The 14,933-nt window shown below is 41.5% G+C and overlaps 1 protein-coding gene across 1 annotated transcript in view; it reads left to right on the top strand.

Moving 5' to 3' along the window:
• The window catches only part of si:ch73-61d6.3 (occludin), a 43,935-nt gene that overhangs the window by 8,844 nt on the left and 20,158 nt on the right, over positions 1 to 14,933 (top strand). Inside the window, exon 4 of the mRNA XM_055943748.1 lies at positions 7,171 to 7,328. Coding sequence (XP_055799723.1) covers positions 7,171 to 7,328 — 158 coding nt within the window. The remainder of the gene's footprint in view (positions 1 to 7,170; positions 7,329 to 14,933) is intronic.

Genomic DNA, 14,933 nt, shown 5'->3' with positions numbered 1-14,933 from the left:
CAGATGGCCCTCGTCAGAGGACAGGAAAGGAGAGGACAGGAAAGGACAGGAGAGGACAGCAGAAGAGAGAAGAGGACAGCATAGGTCAGGACAGGAGATGACAGGAAAGGACAGGAGAGGACAGCAGAGGACAGCATAGGTCAGGAGAGGAGAGGACAGCATAGGTCAGGAGAGGAGAGGACAGCATAGGTCAGGAGAGGACAGCATAGGTCAGGAGAGGAGAGGATAGGTCAGGAGAGGAGAGGACAGGAGAGGACAGAAGAGGAGAGGACAGCATAGGTCAGGAGAGGAGAGGACAGGAGAGGACAGAAGAGGTCAGGAGAGGAGAGGACAGAAGAGGACAGGAGAGGAGAGGACAGTAGAGGACAGAAGAGGAGAGGACGGGAGAGGAGAGGACAGGAGAGGACATGTAGTATGTACTAAAGTATCTTTCAGACCATGCTGTGAGTCACCCCACACTGGTTCAATGACAGTTACTTTGACTCCCTCTGCCCACTGTGCCCAGGGCCCTGTCTCTGTCTGATGACCTCACCCACACTGCCCTCATTCAGCCTGACCAGGCTCCTTTGTCCTCCGACAGATGATGTCACATGTTCTGCAGATGTAAGGCTGAATGATGTGGTGGAATATTAGACCAACCTTGACTCTGGTAGACAACATGATGACATGCATTGGTTGACAGTTTATTACACTGTTCAATGCATTACCACAGTTGTCCAAACTAAAGCCTTGCTGTTTGAGTGCATACTAGTGTTTCGAAGTGCTTGGCTGTTCCCTGCTCTGCAAATACATTGATTTGGATGAAGACGTGGCCGTTGAAACGGGCTTTCAGTAATATGGCTAATTGCATTTGCTTCTCTTTAGTATTCTCTGCAAACCCTGCAATTAATATTTAATTTAGTGATACTCAGTATAACTCCTTCTGGTGCCGCCTACTTCTTTAAGGCAAGGAATAGTACAGCCTTAAAGGTGCGGATATGCAGAAATCGACTCTGCCATTTCCTGGTTGCTAAAATTCTAGTAGGTCGCCTAATTTCAGTTTATGTGACAAAACAAGCAAGTATAGTGTAGAGAATCATTGTACCATCTAAACTGCTGTGAAATATATTTTCCATAAGCACAAATATTTTCAGCTGTTTGAAGCTGGTGTTCAAAACCCAAAGTAAAAGACACAAAAACGAACCTTAAGAACGGGAAGCATAGAAATAACACACACAGAACAGATCTACATCCTTCTTAGAGATGCTTTTAATGAGAATGACAGATCTATAACGCACGTTTCTATGTTAATTTGGTCGTATCGCAGCTTTAAAGATGACATAATAGTTACAGTAAGTATTAACAGATGTAGGGAGGGACTTCCAAATAGAATATTATCAGCTGTTAGATAAAAAGAGGAGGTGTGATTGGTTGCCGCTTATTTACCCTCTACCATGCTCAGCTGTGGGAACATAGCAGCTGACTCTCCCTCCATCTCTGCCCCATGCCTACTTTCCTTCCCCTCACCCCTCCCTCCCACCCCCTGTCTTTGCCTTCCTGTCCCTACCCCCCTCTCTCCTTACCCATAATCCTCCCTGTCCCTACCCCCCTCTCTCCTTACCCATCATCCTTCTTGTCCCTACCCCCTCTCTCCTTACCCATCATCCTTCTTGTCCCTACCCCGCTGTCCTTACCCATCAGCCTTCATGCCCCTATCAATTCAATTCAATTTAAGGGCTTTATTGGCATGGGAAATATATGTTAACATTGCCAAAAAAAGTTAACTAGATAATAAAAAAACAGTAAACATTACACTCACACAAGTCACAAAATAATAAAGAAATTACAGATGTCATATTATGTGAAAATAGTTAAAGTACAGAAGTGAAAATAAATATGTGTTGTATTTACAATGGTGTTTGTTCTTCACTGGTTGCCTTTTTCTTGTGGCAACAGGTCACACATCTTGTTGCTGTGATGGCACACTGTGGTGTTTCACCCAGTAGATATGGGAGTTTATCAAAATTGTGTTTGTTTTCTAATTCTTTGTGTATCTGTGTAATCTGAGGGAAATATGTGTCTCTAATATGGTCATACATTTGGCAGGAGGTTAGGAAGTGCAACTCAGTTTCCACCTCATTTTGTGGGCAGTGTGCACATAGCCTGTCTTCTCTTGAGAGCCAGGTCTGCCTACGGCGGCCTTTCTCTGTACTGAGTCTGTACATAGTCGAGGCTTTCCTTAAATTTGGGTCAGTCACAGTGGTCAGGTATTCTGCCACTGTGTACTCTCTGTTTATGGCCAAATAGCATTCTTGTTTGCTCAGTTTTTTTGTTAATTCTTTCCAATGTGTCAAGTAAATATCTTTTTGTTTTCTCATGATTTGTTTGGGTCTAATTGTGTTGCTGTCCTGGGGCTCTGTGGGGTCTGTTTATGTTTGGGAGCAGAGCCCCATGACAAGCTTGCTTAGGGGACTCATCTCCAGGTTCATCTCTCTGTAGGTGATGGCTTTGTAATGGAAGGTTTGGGTCTCGCTTCCGGCTCTTTTCTGGATTTTGATATTCAGCAGATACCGGCCTAATTCTGCTCTGCGTGCATTATTTGGTGTTTTACGTTGTACACAGAGGATATTGTTGCAGAATTCTGCATGCAGAGTCTCAATTTGGTGTTTGTCCCATTTTGTGAATTCTTGGTTGGTGAGCAGACCCCAAACCTCACAACCATAAAGGGGAATAGGTTGATTCAAGTATTTTTAGCCAGATCCTAATTGGTATGTTGAATTTTATGTTCCTTTTGCTGGCAAAGAAGGCACTTCTTGCCTTGTCTCTCAGCTCGTTCACAGCTTTGTGGAAGTTACCTGTGGCGCTGATGTTTAGGCCAAGGTGTGTATAGTTTTTTTGTGTGCTCTAGGGCAACGGCGTCTCGATGGAATTTGTATTTGTGGTTCTGGCAACTGGACTGTTTTTGGAACACCATTATTTTTGTCTTACTGAGATTTACTGTCAGGGCCCAGGTCTGACAGAATCTGTGCAGAAGGTCTAGGTGCTGCTGTAGGCCCTCCTTTAGTTTGGGATCCCCCTCTGTCTATCCCCCTCTCCCTCCCACTCTCCTTGCCCCTCAGCCTCCCTACCTTCCTTTCTAGCCACATACCCTCTGACCTACCTCTTCCATCCCTACACTTACCCCCCCCTCTCCCTCCCACTCTCCTTGCCCCTCAGCCTCCCTACCTTCCTTTCTAGCCACATACCCTCTGACCTACCTCTTCCATCCCTACACTTACCCCCCCTCTCCCTCCCACTCTCCCTGCCCCTCAGCCTCCCTACCTTCCTTTCTAGCCACATACCCTCTGACCTACCTCTTTCTTCCTCCCACCCTTCCATCCCTACACTTACCCCCTTCTCCCTTCTGCTCACCCTCCCTGGCCCTTACACCCTCCCACCTTCCTTCCCTCCCTCCCTACCCCAGGTCCTAGGGGCTCAGACATTCCTTCCCTGCTTATTTAGGTTGCTCACGGCCCAGCACCACTCTACTTCATGCAGAGAGGGGCATTGTTGGAATTCCTAGATGACTTGCCTTGTGCTCTTCAAAAGGTGGCCTTCTTCCTGGTTCCTGCAGCTGCAGGGAAGTGCTGCCTGTACCCCACCCAATGATTGTTTCTTTCTAGCAGCAGGTGTGCTGTTGTTACAGAGAACCTGCACTGTGAAGTTAGTAATGAAGTACACATGTCTTAGGAACAGTAGCCTAGTATGTTAGATGATCTCTCACACTCTCTCACACTCACACACACGCACACTATAAATTGCATTGTTAGTGACAGAGATGAAATACAGTGACAGATTGCCTCGGCTTGCAGTGTGACCCCGTCCTAAGGCCTTTATTGTGGAAGTACTTGCTGATATAGATAAAGCCTTTGTTGTTTATATCCCAGCGACCTCTCCCTGTGTGGAGGAAAAGGAAAGAGGAGTTAGTCTGTTGCAGGGGGACATAAGACGCAAGCCCTTTTCTGGTTTTATTTTCTTTGACTATTTGTTTTTTTAATCGTTTTTCTACAGAACTCAGTTAAGTTTAATCTCACACAGTGTCAATATGCATCTAATTTTCAGCAATTAGACCGACTGTAGATTACAACACTTTCTCTGATATTGATCACCAATATTTACATTTCTCAAAACAGACATATTTGTGGAAATGGATGGATATAAATTCCTAGACACATTAGCACATACGTTATCCCAGAATGGTGTCAGTTTGTCACAGGACCACAGAAAATGTAATAGAGTACCACAGTATGAGTCATAATACCCATAAACCTAAAGGTCAAACACTGAAATGGTTCCAATCATTTTTACACCTTTCATTCTTCCCATAGGTGATTTTATAAACACTTAAAATAAGGGCTGTGTTTTGTGTAGGCTCACCCTGCCATGACATTTTGATAACTGTGTAAATCTCTCTGGGACAAGGTGACTTTTATCAATATATTTGCCTGTATTTACCCTAATTAGCTGCTAATGTGGCTATCATAAGGAACTACAAATGCCATGACGTTCTGTACGAGACTGCCAAATCCAGGCAAAGGTAAGAATCTCTGGATTAACTATCTAATGTTGGCTAAATGTAGTAATTAATAAATAGGCTACATTTCTTTAAATGGACAATTCTGTGAACGGTCTTGTTTAAATTGACACAAGATCTGTTATCAAAGATATCAGCTAGAGATAACGTGCAGGTAATTGGAGTTTTGCATGATGTCTACTTTTATCCTAATTAGCATTTTAGTATCTGAGAGTAAGCGAATATATTGATAAAAGTCGACTTGTCCAAGAGAGATTTAGATGGTTATTAAAATGTCACGCCAGGGTAAACCTACCTGAAACACATCCTATATTTTAAGTGTTTCTAAAATTCCCTATGGGAAAAATGAATGTTTGGAACCATTTCCCTGTTTGACCACTAGGTTTTATGGGTATTATGACACCTCCACTGTGGGGCTCTATAGGGTTCCTTTGTGCTTTTTGCATCTAGAGATGTGACATTTCTGGGTGCATTAAATGTATTCTGGCAGGAGTGTAGTAAGTCCCATGTATTATCTTAAATTGCAGTAGTTTATGTCTTAGGTTGTAGAAGCAGGTTTGAACATTTTCACATATCTGTTACCAATGGTTCTCCTCAATTTCTTCCTTTTAGTTCTGTTTCCCATTTTTTACTTACAGGTTCTGAACCATCAGGTAGAGTTTCAATCAACCGTTGATATAACCTGGCAATCGACTTCTTTGGCATAGCAGCTTCTCTCAGTATTTGTTTCTATGCTAGATGCCCTAGGTACATCCAGATTCTGTTGAAGCGATTTAATAAGATTTCTGAGTTGTAAGAACTTAGAAAATGGGCTTGGAAAATTCAAATCTTGTAATTGATTGAATGACAGTAGAGATCCATCCTAGTGCACATGATCAAAATTCACGATTCCGCTTTAGAACCAGGACTTCCAGGTGTTGTCATTAAACACTGGAGGTAAGGTGGGATTATTATAAATAGGGGTGTCTGGAGATATTGGTTCTTTCCACCTCATGAATTTATGTACATTTTCCCAAATACAAATGGAATTTTAGAATAATTGGATTGTCTGTTTTTTTCTGCTGCAATGCCTTGGACCCGATGTGGTGAATATATTTCCCATCATACGGTATTATATTTGTGGCTTCGATAGTCGTCCATGCACAAGGATAGTCTGCTGTCCATTATTTAAGTGAAAACAGTTGTGGATCCCAGTAATACATCTTCATATGAGGTAGTCCAACAACCTCCAGCGTTATAGGGGAAGTGGAAAACAGTCAATTTGACTCTTCAGGTCTTTACATTCCACATAAAGTTGGAGAGCAGGCCATTCATTTTATTAAAAAAGATGGATGGAATTGAAACTAGCAAGGCATGGAATAAATACATAAACCTGGGTAATATATATTTATTTGGATTATGTTGACCCTACCTAACATAGAAATAGGGAGAGATCGCCATCTCTGAACATCAGATTCAAACGTATCTATTAAAGGAGAGTAATTGATTTTATATTCCTCTTCCAGGCTGCATGGTATCAGTACACACAGCTATTTCGTACGTGTCTTTGTTTATTTCCACTTAAATTGACTTTCTAATCTTGAGAAGTAATGATTATTTCAGTCTTTTCCCAATTCACTTTGAATCCTGATACAGCACCATATGTGTCCAACAGTAGTAAAAGAAATGACAGAGAATGTTTTTGGTTCAGATAAATAAAGTAAAATGTAATCTGCATACAAGGAAGTCACATTTTGATCTCCACCAATCACCAATCTCTAAGCCCCGGATTGAGCCATGAGTTCTAATTATTGATTCTAGGGGTTCTGTGGGCTAATGAAAATAAATAGCTAGACAAAGGACATCCCTGTCTTGCAGTCCCTTTCCTTAGCTAGCGTGGATGTTCAAATGGAATCAAGGCCAACTGTCATATCATAAACTTTCCCTCAGTTTTACGTCCATGATAAGACTGGAGCTGGACAGAGGGAACTTCCTGCTAACATTAATACACTAATGGTCATTTTTTGGGGGACAGTAACTAAGGGAAATGGGTCTGTGGTGATTGTTGGTAACTTGGCATGGTGTCCTCTTGAATCTGGTGAACCAAGCAGATAATCCACATTTCACTCAAGACCCGGGCTGGCTAATTATATGCCTGGCCGACTGCTCAGCCAGGCTGAGAACAGTCATTTTTTTTAAATGCCATTCCTGGGGGCAAAGTCAACACAGCTCCCCCTTTCGCCTTAAAGAGTCAGACCTATTAAAGTGAATCACTGTCTAACGACATACGTGCTCACATAATGCCCTGTAGTAAGAAGGGGCCCAGTCTCTTGTATCCTGATACTATAGGTTGTGGAGAGGAGGCCTAAAGTTGTTCCAGCTTGAAATCTTTCTGAAACAAACTATTTGAATCAAAGTCTCAGTCTGTCGTCTACATTACTTTCAAGGTCCAAGACTAGTGTTTTTATTCCAGGTCTTCACCAGACAGGATGTTGGGTAATGTTATGGTCATGCTAGGAGGTTAGCATGAAAACAGTCTCGTGACACAACAGCCACCTCTTTGTTAGTGTTTGTTAGTGTTTGTTAGTGTGCTGCTGACAGAGGCCCCTCGCCGTGTGTGTGTTTCCTGCCTGCTTTAGGTGAACAATGTAGAGGACGGACAAAGTACCCAGGGTGCACCTACTGTGGTGCTGTCAGAGAAGTCCGTCCCCCTCAACGCCTCAGCCAATAGCATCATCTCCTACCCGACCAAGGCTGACAGCAGGGTGTACACTGGAGACACCTACAATGATGACGTGTGAGTAAGCAGACAAACACCACCTCAGTCCTGTTCCAATGCATCTTTCCTTTTCTCTTCATCGGTTATATGCTCCCTTTTTTTTAGGTAGATACTGCATGTACATGAAGGCAGGGTAAAGTGACTAGGCATCAGGATAGATAATAATAAGGTATTAGAGGTAGATACTGTATGTACATGAAGGCAGGGTAAAGTGACTAGGCATCAGGATAGATAATAATAAGGTATTAGAGGTAGATACTGTATGTACATGAAGGCAGGGTAAAGTGACTAGAAATCAGGATAGATAATAATAAGGTATTTGAGGTAGATACTGTATGTACATGAAGGCAGGGTAAAGTGACTAGGCATCTGGATAAATAATAATAAGGTATTTGAGGTAGATACTGTATGTACATGAAGGCAGGGTAAAGTTACTAGACATCAGGATAGATAATAATAAGGTATTAGAGGTAGATATGTACATGAAGGCAGGGCAAAGTGACTAGGCATCAGGATAGATAATAATAAGGTATTAGAGGTAGATACTGTATGTACATGAAGGCAGGGTAAAGTGACTAGGCATCAGGATAGATAATAATAAGAGTAAAATAAAGAACAGAGTAGCAGCAGCAAATGTGTGTGTGTGGATGTGTGTGTGTGTGTGTGTGTGTGTGTGTGTGTGTGTGTGTGTGTGTGTGTGTGTGTGTGTGTGTGTGTGTGTGTGTGTGTGTGTGTGTGTGTGTGTGTGTGTGTGTGTGTGTGTGTTTATGTAGTGTGAGTGTATTGTGTGTGAGTGAGTGTGTATATACAGTGCCTTCAGAAAGTATTCATACTCCTTGACTTATTCCACAATTTGTTGTTTTACAGCCTGAATTCATAAAAGATTTTTACGCATCTACACACAATACCCCATAATGACAAAGTGAAAAAAACAACATGTTTTTAGACATTTTAGCAAATGTATTGAAAATGAAATACATAAATATCTAATTTACGTAAGTATTCCCACCTTTGGCAGCAATTATAGCGGTGAGGGTTTCTGGGTAAGTTTCTAAGAGCTGTGAGGGTTTCTGGGTAAGTCTCTAAGAGCTTTCCACACCTCGATTGTGCAACATTTTCCCATTATTCTTTTCAAAATTCTTTAAGTCAAATTGGTTGGTGATCATTGCCAGTCAACCATTTTCAGGTCTTGCCATAGATTGTCTAGTATCTTTAAGTCAAAACTGTAACTCGGCCACTCAGGAACATTCACTGTCTTCTTAGTAAGCAACTCCTGTGTAGATTTGGCCTTGTGTTTTAGGTTATTGTCTGCTGAAAGGTAAATTCATCTCCCAGTGTCTGGTGGAAAGCATACTGAACAAGGTTTTCTTTTAGGATTTTGCCTGTGCTTAGCTCCATTACGTTTCTTTTTAATCCTGAAAAACTTTACGGTCCTTATTGATTAAAAGCATACCCATAACATGATGCAGCCACCACTATGTTTGAAAATTTGGAGAATGGATTTGCCCCAAACATAACACTTTGTATTCAGGACATAAAGTACATTGCTTTGCCACATCTTTTAGCAGTATTACTTTAGTGCCTTGTTGCAAACAGGATGCATGTTTTTTTAAATATATTTTTATTCTGTACAGGCTTCCTTCTTTTCACTCTGTCAATTAGGTTAGTGTTGTGGAGTAACTACAATGTTGTTGATCCATCCTCAGTTTTCTCCTGTCACAGCCATTAAACCCTGAAACTGTTTTAAAGTCACCAAAGGCCTCATTGTGAAATCCCTGAGCGGTTTCCTTCCTCTCCACCAACTGAGTTAGGAAGGACACCTGTATCTGTGTAGTGACTGGGTGTATTGATACATCATCCAAAGTGTAATTAATAACTTCACCATGCTCAAAAGTATATTCAATGTCTGCTTTAAAAAAAAATTGTACCCATCTACTAATAGGTGCCGTTTGTCAGGCATTGGAAAACCTCCCTGGTCTTTGTGGTTGAATCTGTGTTTGAAATTCACTGCTGAACTGACAGACTTTACAGATAATTGTATGTGTGGGGTACAGAGAGGAGGTAGTCATTTAAAAGTCATGTTAAACACTATTATTGCACACAGAGTGAGTCCATGCAACTTATTATGTGACTTGTTAAGTACATTTCTAGACCTGAGCTTATGTAGGCTTGCCATAACAAAGGCGTTGAATACTTATTGACTCAAGACATTTCAGCTTTTCATTAGTAATTAATTTGTAAAAATGTATAATTATTTTTTCCACTTTGACATGATGGGCTATTGTGTGTAGGCCAGTGACAACAAAAACATCTAAATTCAGGCTGTAAAGTCAAGGGGTGTGAATACTCTCTGTCACCAATCCACTTCAATCAGTGTAGAGGAAGGGCAGGAGAACTGTTAAAGAGGGATTTTTAAGCCTCTCGGCAATTGAGACGTGGGGCTCTACTTTAACAAACCTAAAGTCATGGTCAATCTCAGCGCTGAGCGGTAGCGCTAAGGTTTCAGGGCTATGTCAGAAATATTTGTTCTATTTTCACAAGCACAATTATCGGCGCAGTTGCTGGCGTTGGCGTTGGCGTTGGCGTTGGCGCGAAAGGGCTGGGTTTTGATGAATAAACAACTTGTGGGTGTGTCAAGGCGTGGCCCTTCACTGGCCAATCGGAACGTGCCCCATGGCTAAACATGGGGCTGCTTCAAGTCGTGTATTTACGGTCTTTTATGCCTTGGAATCAACTCCAATTCCAATGTTAGTCCATTATAGTTTGTTAAACAATTTACAGAAAGAAAAAAAACACAATGTAGACCTATCCCATCTATTCTAAATATGTTAACTTGAACCTGTTTGCAGTCCACATTGTTCTAAGTAATTGCATGTCTTCAATGTTAAAATACAGTATGTAGTGTACATAGCATTCACACTGATATAGGGGTATAGGGTATAGGGGTTAGGCCTGCTGTAAATACAGTAGTGTACATAGCATTCACACTGATATAGGGGCTAGGCCTGATGTAAATACAGTATGTAGTGTACATAGCATTCACACTGATATAGGGGCTACAGATGTCCTCACCATAAAACCAGGACAGTGAATCATTCAAATAAGTTTGGTTTTTATAAAATGAAACAAAAAACAAGCCTTTTCTTTTTTTACAACAGTAAATACATGTAAAATGTAATGATATCATGAAATTGCCAGGATAAAAAAGAAACATGATGCGTTGCTGTTGAACCAGCCTTCGTTATAGTAGAACTAGGGTAAGTAAGGGCAGCCTACGGAGGGCTTGGGTTGAAAAAATATATGAAATGGAAAACAAACAATTGTTACAGGAAAATAACTTCTAAATACGAGGTTCTCATTCACTGAGTATTCACTGAGGTTCATTCATTCACTGAGTAGTCACTGAGGTTCATTCATTCACTCATTCACTGAGTAGTCACTGAGGTTCATTCATTCACTCATTCACTGAGTATTCACTGAGGTTCTCATCTCTTGTTTCATGATGGGCATGGACACATGTAGACTACATCATGGAAGGGGTTACGCACATCTAAAAGGTGTGCTGCATGGCTAAAATAATGTAGGCCTGCCTACAATCAGTGGTGTAAAGTACTTAAGTAAAAATACTTTAACTTAAGTAGTGTTTTGGGGGTATCTGTACTTTACTATTTATATTTTTGACTACTTTTACTTTTACTTCACTACATTCCTAAGAAAAATTATGTACTTTTTACTCCATACATTTTCTCTGACACCCAAAACTAGGCAAACGAGGCAAGTCATTACATTTTGAATGCTTATCAAGAGAACATCCCTGGTCATCCCTACCGCCTCTGATCTGGCAGATCGAAATGTTGGAGTGTGCCCCTGACTATCCGTAAATAAAACAAACCAAGAAAAAGATGCCGTCTGGTTTTCTTAATAAAGGAATTTTAAATGATTTATACTTTTACTTTTAATACTTAAGTCTATTTTAGCAATTACATTTACTTTTGATACTTAAGGATATTTAAAACTAAAATCTTTTAGACTTATACTCAAGTAGTATTTTACTGGGTGACTTTCACTTTTACTTGAGTCGTTTTCTATTAAGGTATCTCTACTTTTACTACAGTATCTTTACTTTTACTAGAGTATCTCTACTTTTACTACAGTATCTCTACTTTTACTAAAGTATCTACTTTTACTACAGTATCTCTACTTTTACTACAGTATGACTTTTGACTACTTTGTCCACCACTGCCTACAATACATACAGTCGTGGCCAAAAGTTTTGAGAATGACACAAATATTAATTTCCACAAAGTTTGCTGCCTCAGTGTCTTTAGATATTTTTTGTCAGATGTTACTATGGAATACTGAAGTATAATTACAAGCATTTCATAAGTGTCAAAGGCTTTTATTGACAATTACATGAAGTTGATGCAAAGAGTCAATATTTGCAGTGTTGACCCTTCTTTTTCAAGACCTCTGCAATCCGCCCTGGCATGCTGTCAATTAACTTCTGGGCCACATCCTGACTGATGGCAGCCCATTCTTACATAATCAATGCTTGGAGTTTGTCAGAATTTGTGGGTTTTTGTTTGTCCACCTGCCTCTTGAGGATTGACCACAAGTTCTCAATGGGATTAAGACCTGGGGAGTTTCCTGGCCATGGACCCAAAATATCGATGTTCCCCGAGCCACTTAGTTATCACTTTTGCCTTATGGCAAGGTGCTCCATCATGCTGGTCGTCACCAAACTGTTCCTGGACGGTTGGGAGAAGTTGTTCTCGGAGGATGTGTTTGTACCATTCTTTATTCATGGCTGTGTTCTTAGGCAAAATTGTGAGTGAGCCCACTCCCTTGGCTGAGAAGCAACCCCACACATGAATGGTCTCAAGATGCTTAACTGTTGGCATGACACAGGACTGATGGTAGCGCTCAACTTGTCTTCTCTGGACAAGCTTTTTTCCGGATGCCCCAAACAATCGGAAAGGGGATTCATCAGAGAAAATGACTTTACCCCCGTCCTCAGCAGTCCAATCCCTGTACCTTTTGCAGAATATCAGTCTGTTCCTGATGTTTTTCCTGGAGAGAAGTGGCTTCTTTGCTGCCCTTCTTGACACCAGGCCATCCTCCAAAAGTCTTCGCCTCACTGCGCGTGGAGATGCACTCACACCTACCTGCTGCCATTTCTGAGCAAGCTCTGTACCGGTGGTGCCCCGATCCCACAGCTGAATCAACTTTAGGAGGCGGTCCTAAATTGCAATTCATCTGATCACTCTTCATAACATTCTGGAGAATATGCAAATTGCCATCATACAAACTGAAGCAGCAGACTTTGTGAAAATGTATATTTGTGTCATTCTCAAAACCTTTGGCCACGACTGTAGATAAAAAGGTAATGTCAGCGCTCTGTTTTGCTCCTCTCAAACTTGATCTTTTAATAAAGCTTTGGTGATTTAAGATTTATTTCCAAGCAGTCTCACGAGCCAAACACTTTATCAACGGTTTTGACTAACCTACTTGATTACATTGGGCAGGACAAAAAGAAAACCGAAAACAGAGGGGAAGCTACGATTGGTTTTAAGTTAAATAAAACAAAATGGGGGGAAACATGACTGTTTAATGTCTCTAAATACAAAGTATACAGGCACCCAAAGCACATCTTGTTCCATGCACACGGCTGAATAGGCTACGTTTCCACCCTCGAAATTCATGCCATAACCAACTGTGTTACCACTAAAACCAGCTTTTGGTTGGTCTTAAATATCCCTACCAGCGCTGCCTGAAATTAGCACTTTGGATCATGTTTTTAAGAACAAATATTTCCACCCCTCCCATCTGAGGGGAAGCGTGCTGATGTTAGACAGGTAAATTAACCTGGCGTTAGGGCTGGAAAATGCCAGGAAAATGCTAGTTTTTACATGATGAAATTGCAAACTAACGTGCATTCCGTATTTTGAAAGTTACACATCTAGAAAACTTGATTGTTGACAAGTGAAATTTTGGGACTATGTCAACGATTAACTAATGAAACAAATACCAAAAAATTGTTTTTGGGTTGAATTTTCCATTATCGCCAGCCCAAAATAGATGGATTGTGTATGTGTTCCATTAAGAGGGTGAATGGGCAGGACAAAAGATTTAAGTTCCTTTGAATGGGGTATGGTAGTAGGTGCCAGGCGCACCGGTTTCAGTAAGTCAAGAACTGCAATGTTTTTTCACGCTCAACAGTTTCCTGTGTGTATCAAGATTATTATTTTTTATTTTTTATTTAACCTTTATTTAACTAGGCAAGTTAGTTAATAACAAATTCTTATTTTACAATGATGGCCTACCCCGGTTAAACCCTCTCCTAACCGGGACGATGCTGGGCCAATTGTGCGCTGCCCTATGGGACTCCCGATCACGGCCGGTTGTGATACAGCCCAGGATCGAACCAGGGTCTGTAGTGATGCCTAATGCACTGAGTTGCAGTGCCTTACACGCTGACCAAACCCCACTCGCACGTTGATTCTGTTCACCCATACCAGAAGCGATCATGACACGCAAGTTGAAATATCAAAACAAACTCTGAACCAATTATATTTCTTTGGGGACAGATCAAAAAACATTAAACCTTTATGGCAATTTAGCTAGCTAGCTTGATGTTGCTAGCTAATTTGTCCTGGGATATAAACATTGGGTTTTTATTTTACCTGAAATGCACAAGGTCCTCTACTCCGACAATTAATCCACAGATAAAACGGGAAACCGAATTTGTTTCTCGTCATCGCTCCTCCTTCCTTCAGGCTCTTTTTCTTCTTTGAACTTTATATGGTGGTTGGCAACCAACTTTACAGCATTACTACAACCGACCCGAGTGTGGACCTAAGTTCATCTTTCAATCACCCACGTGGGTATATGCTCCTAAAAACCAATGAGGAGAAGGCACGTGGGTATATGCTCCTAAAAACCAATGAGGAGATGGCACGTGGCTATATGCTCCTAAAAACCAATGAGGAGATGGCACGTGGGTATATGCTCCTAAAAACCAATGAGGAGATGGCACGTGGGTATATGCTCCTAAAAACCAATGAGGAGATGGGAGAGGCTGGACTTGCAGTGCGTTGAGCGTCACAAATAGAACCAATTTCTATTTTAGTGCCTGGCCATGCAGACGCTTGCTGTAGTGTGGTCAGCATGTTAGACCGCTGCGCCACTCAGGAGCCCTCTAGAATGGCCTACCACCCAAAAGACATCCAGCCAACTTGACAGAACTGTGGGAAGCATTGTCAACATGGGCCAGCATCCATGTGGAATGCTTTCGACACTTTGTCGAGTTCATGCCGTGAAAAATTGAGACTGTTCTGAGGGCAAAAGGTAGTGCAACTCAATAGTAGGAAGGTGTTCCTAATGTTTTGTACACTCAGTGTATAGTCTTGCGAGTGTGCATAGAGTCAGTGGAAGATAGGGTCAGTGCAGATAGTCCGGGTAACCATTTAATCAACTATTTAGCAGTCTTATGGCTATCTAGCAGTCTTATGACTTGGGGGTAGAAGCTCGCAGAGCCTGTTTGTCCGAGCGCCGATGCTCCGGTGCTGTTTGCCGGACGGTAGCAGAGTAAACAGTCTTTGGCGTGGGTGTAGAAGCTTGCTG

Source organism: Salvelinus fontinalis, chromosome 14, assembly GCF_029448725.1.
Source record: "Salvelinus fontinalis isolate EN_2023a chromosome 14, ASM2944872v1, whole genome shotgun sequence".
Taxonomy (NCBI): domain Eukaryota; kingdom Metazoa; phylum Chordata; class Actinopteri; order Salmoniformes; family Salmonidae; genus Salvelinus; species Salvelinus fontinalis.
The sequence above is the reverse complement of the archived record's forward strand: the minus strand, read 5'-3'. Positions and strand labels throughout refer to the sequence as shown.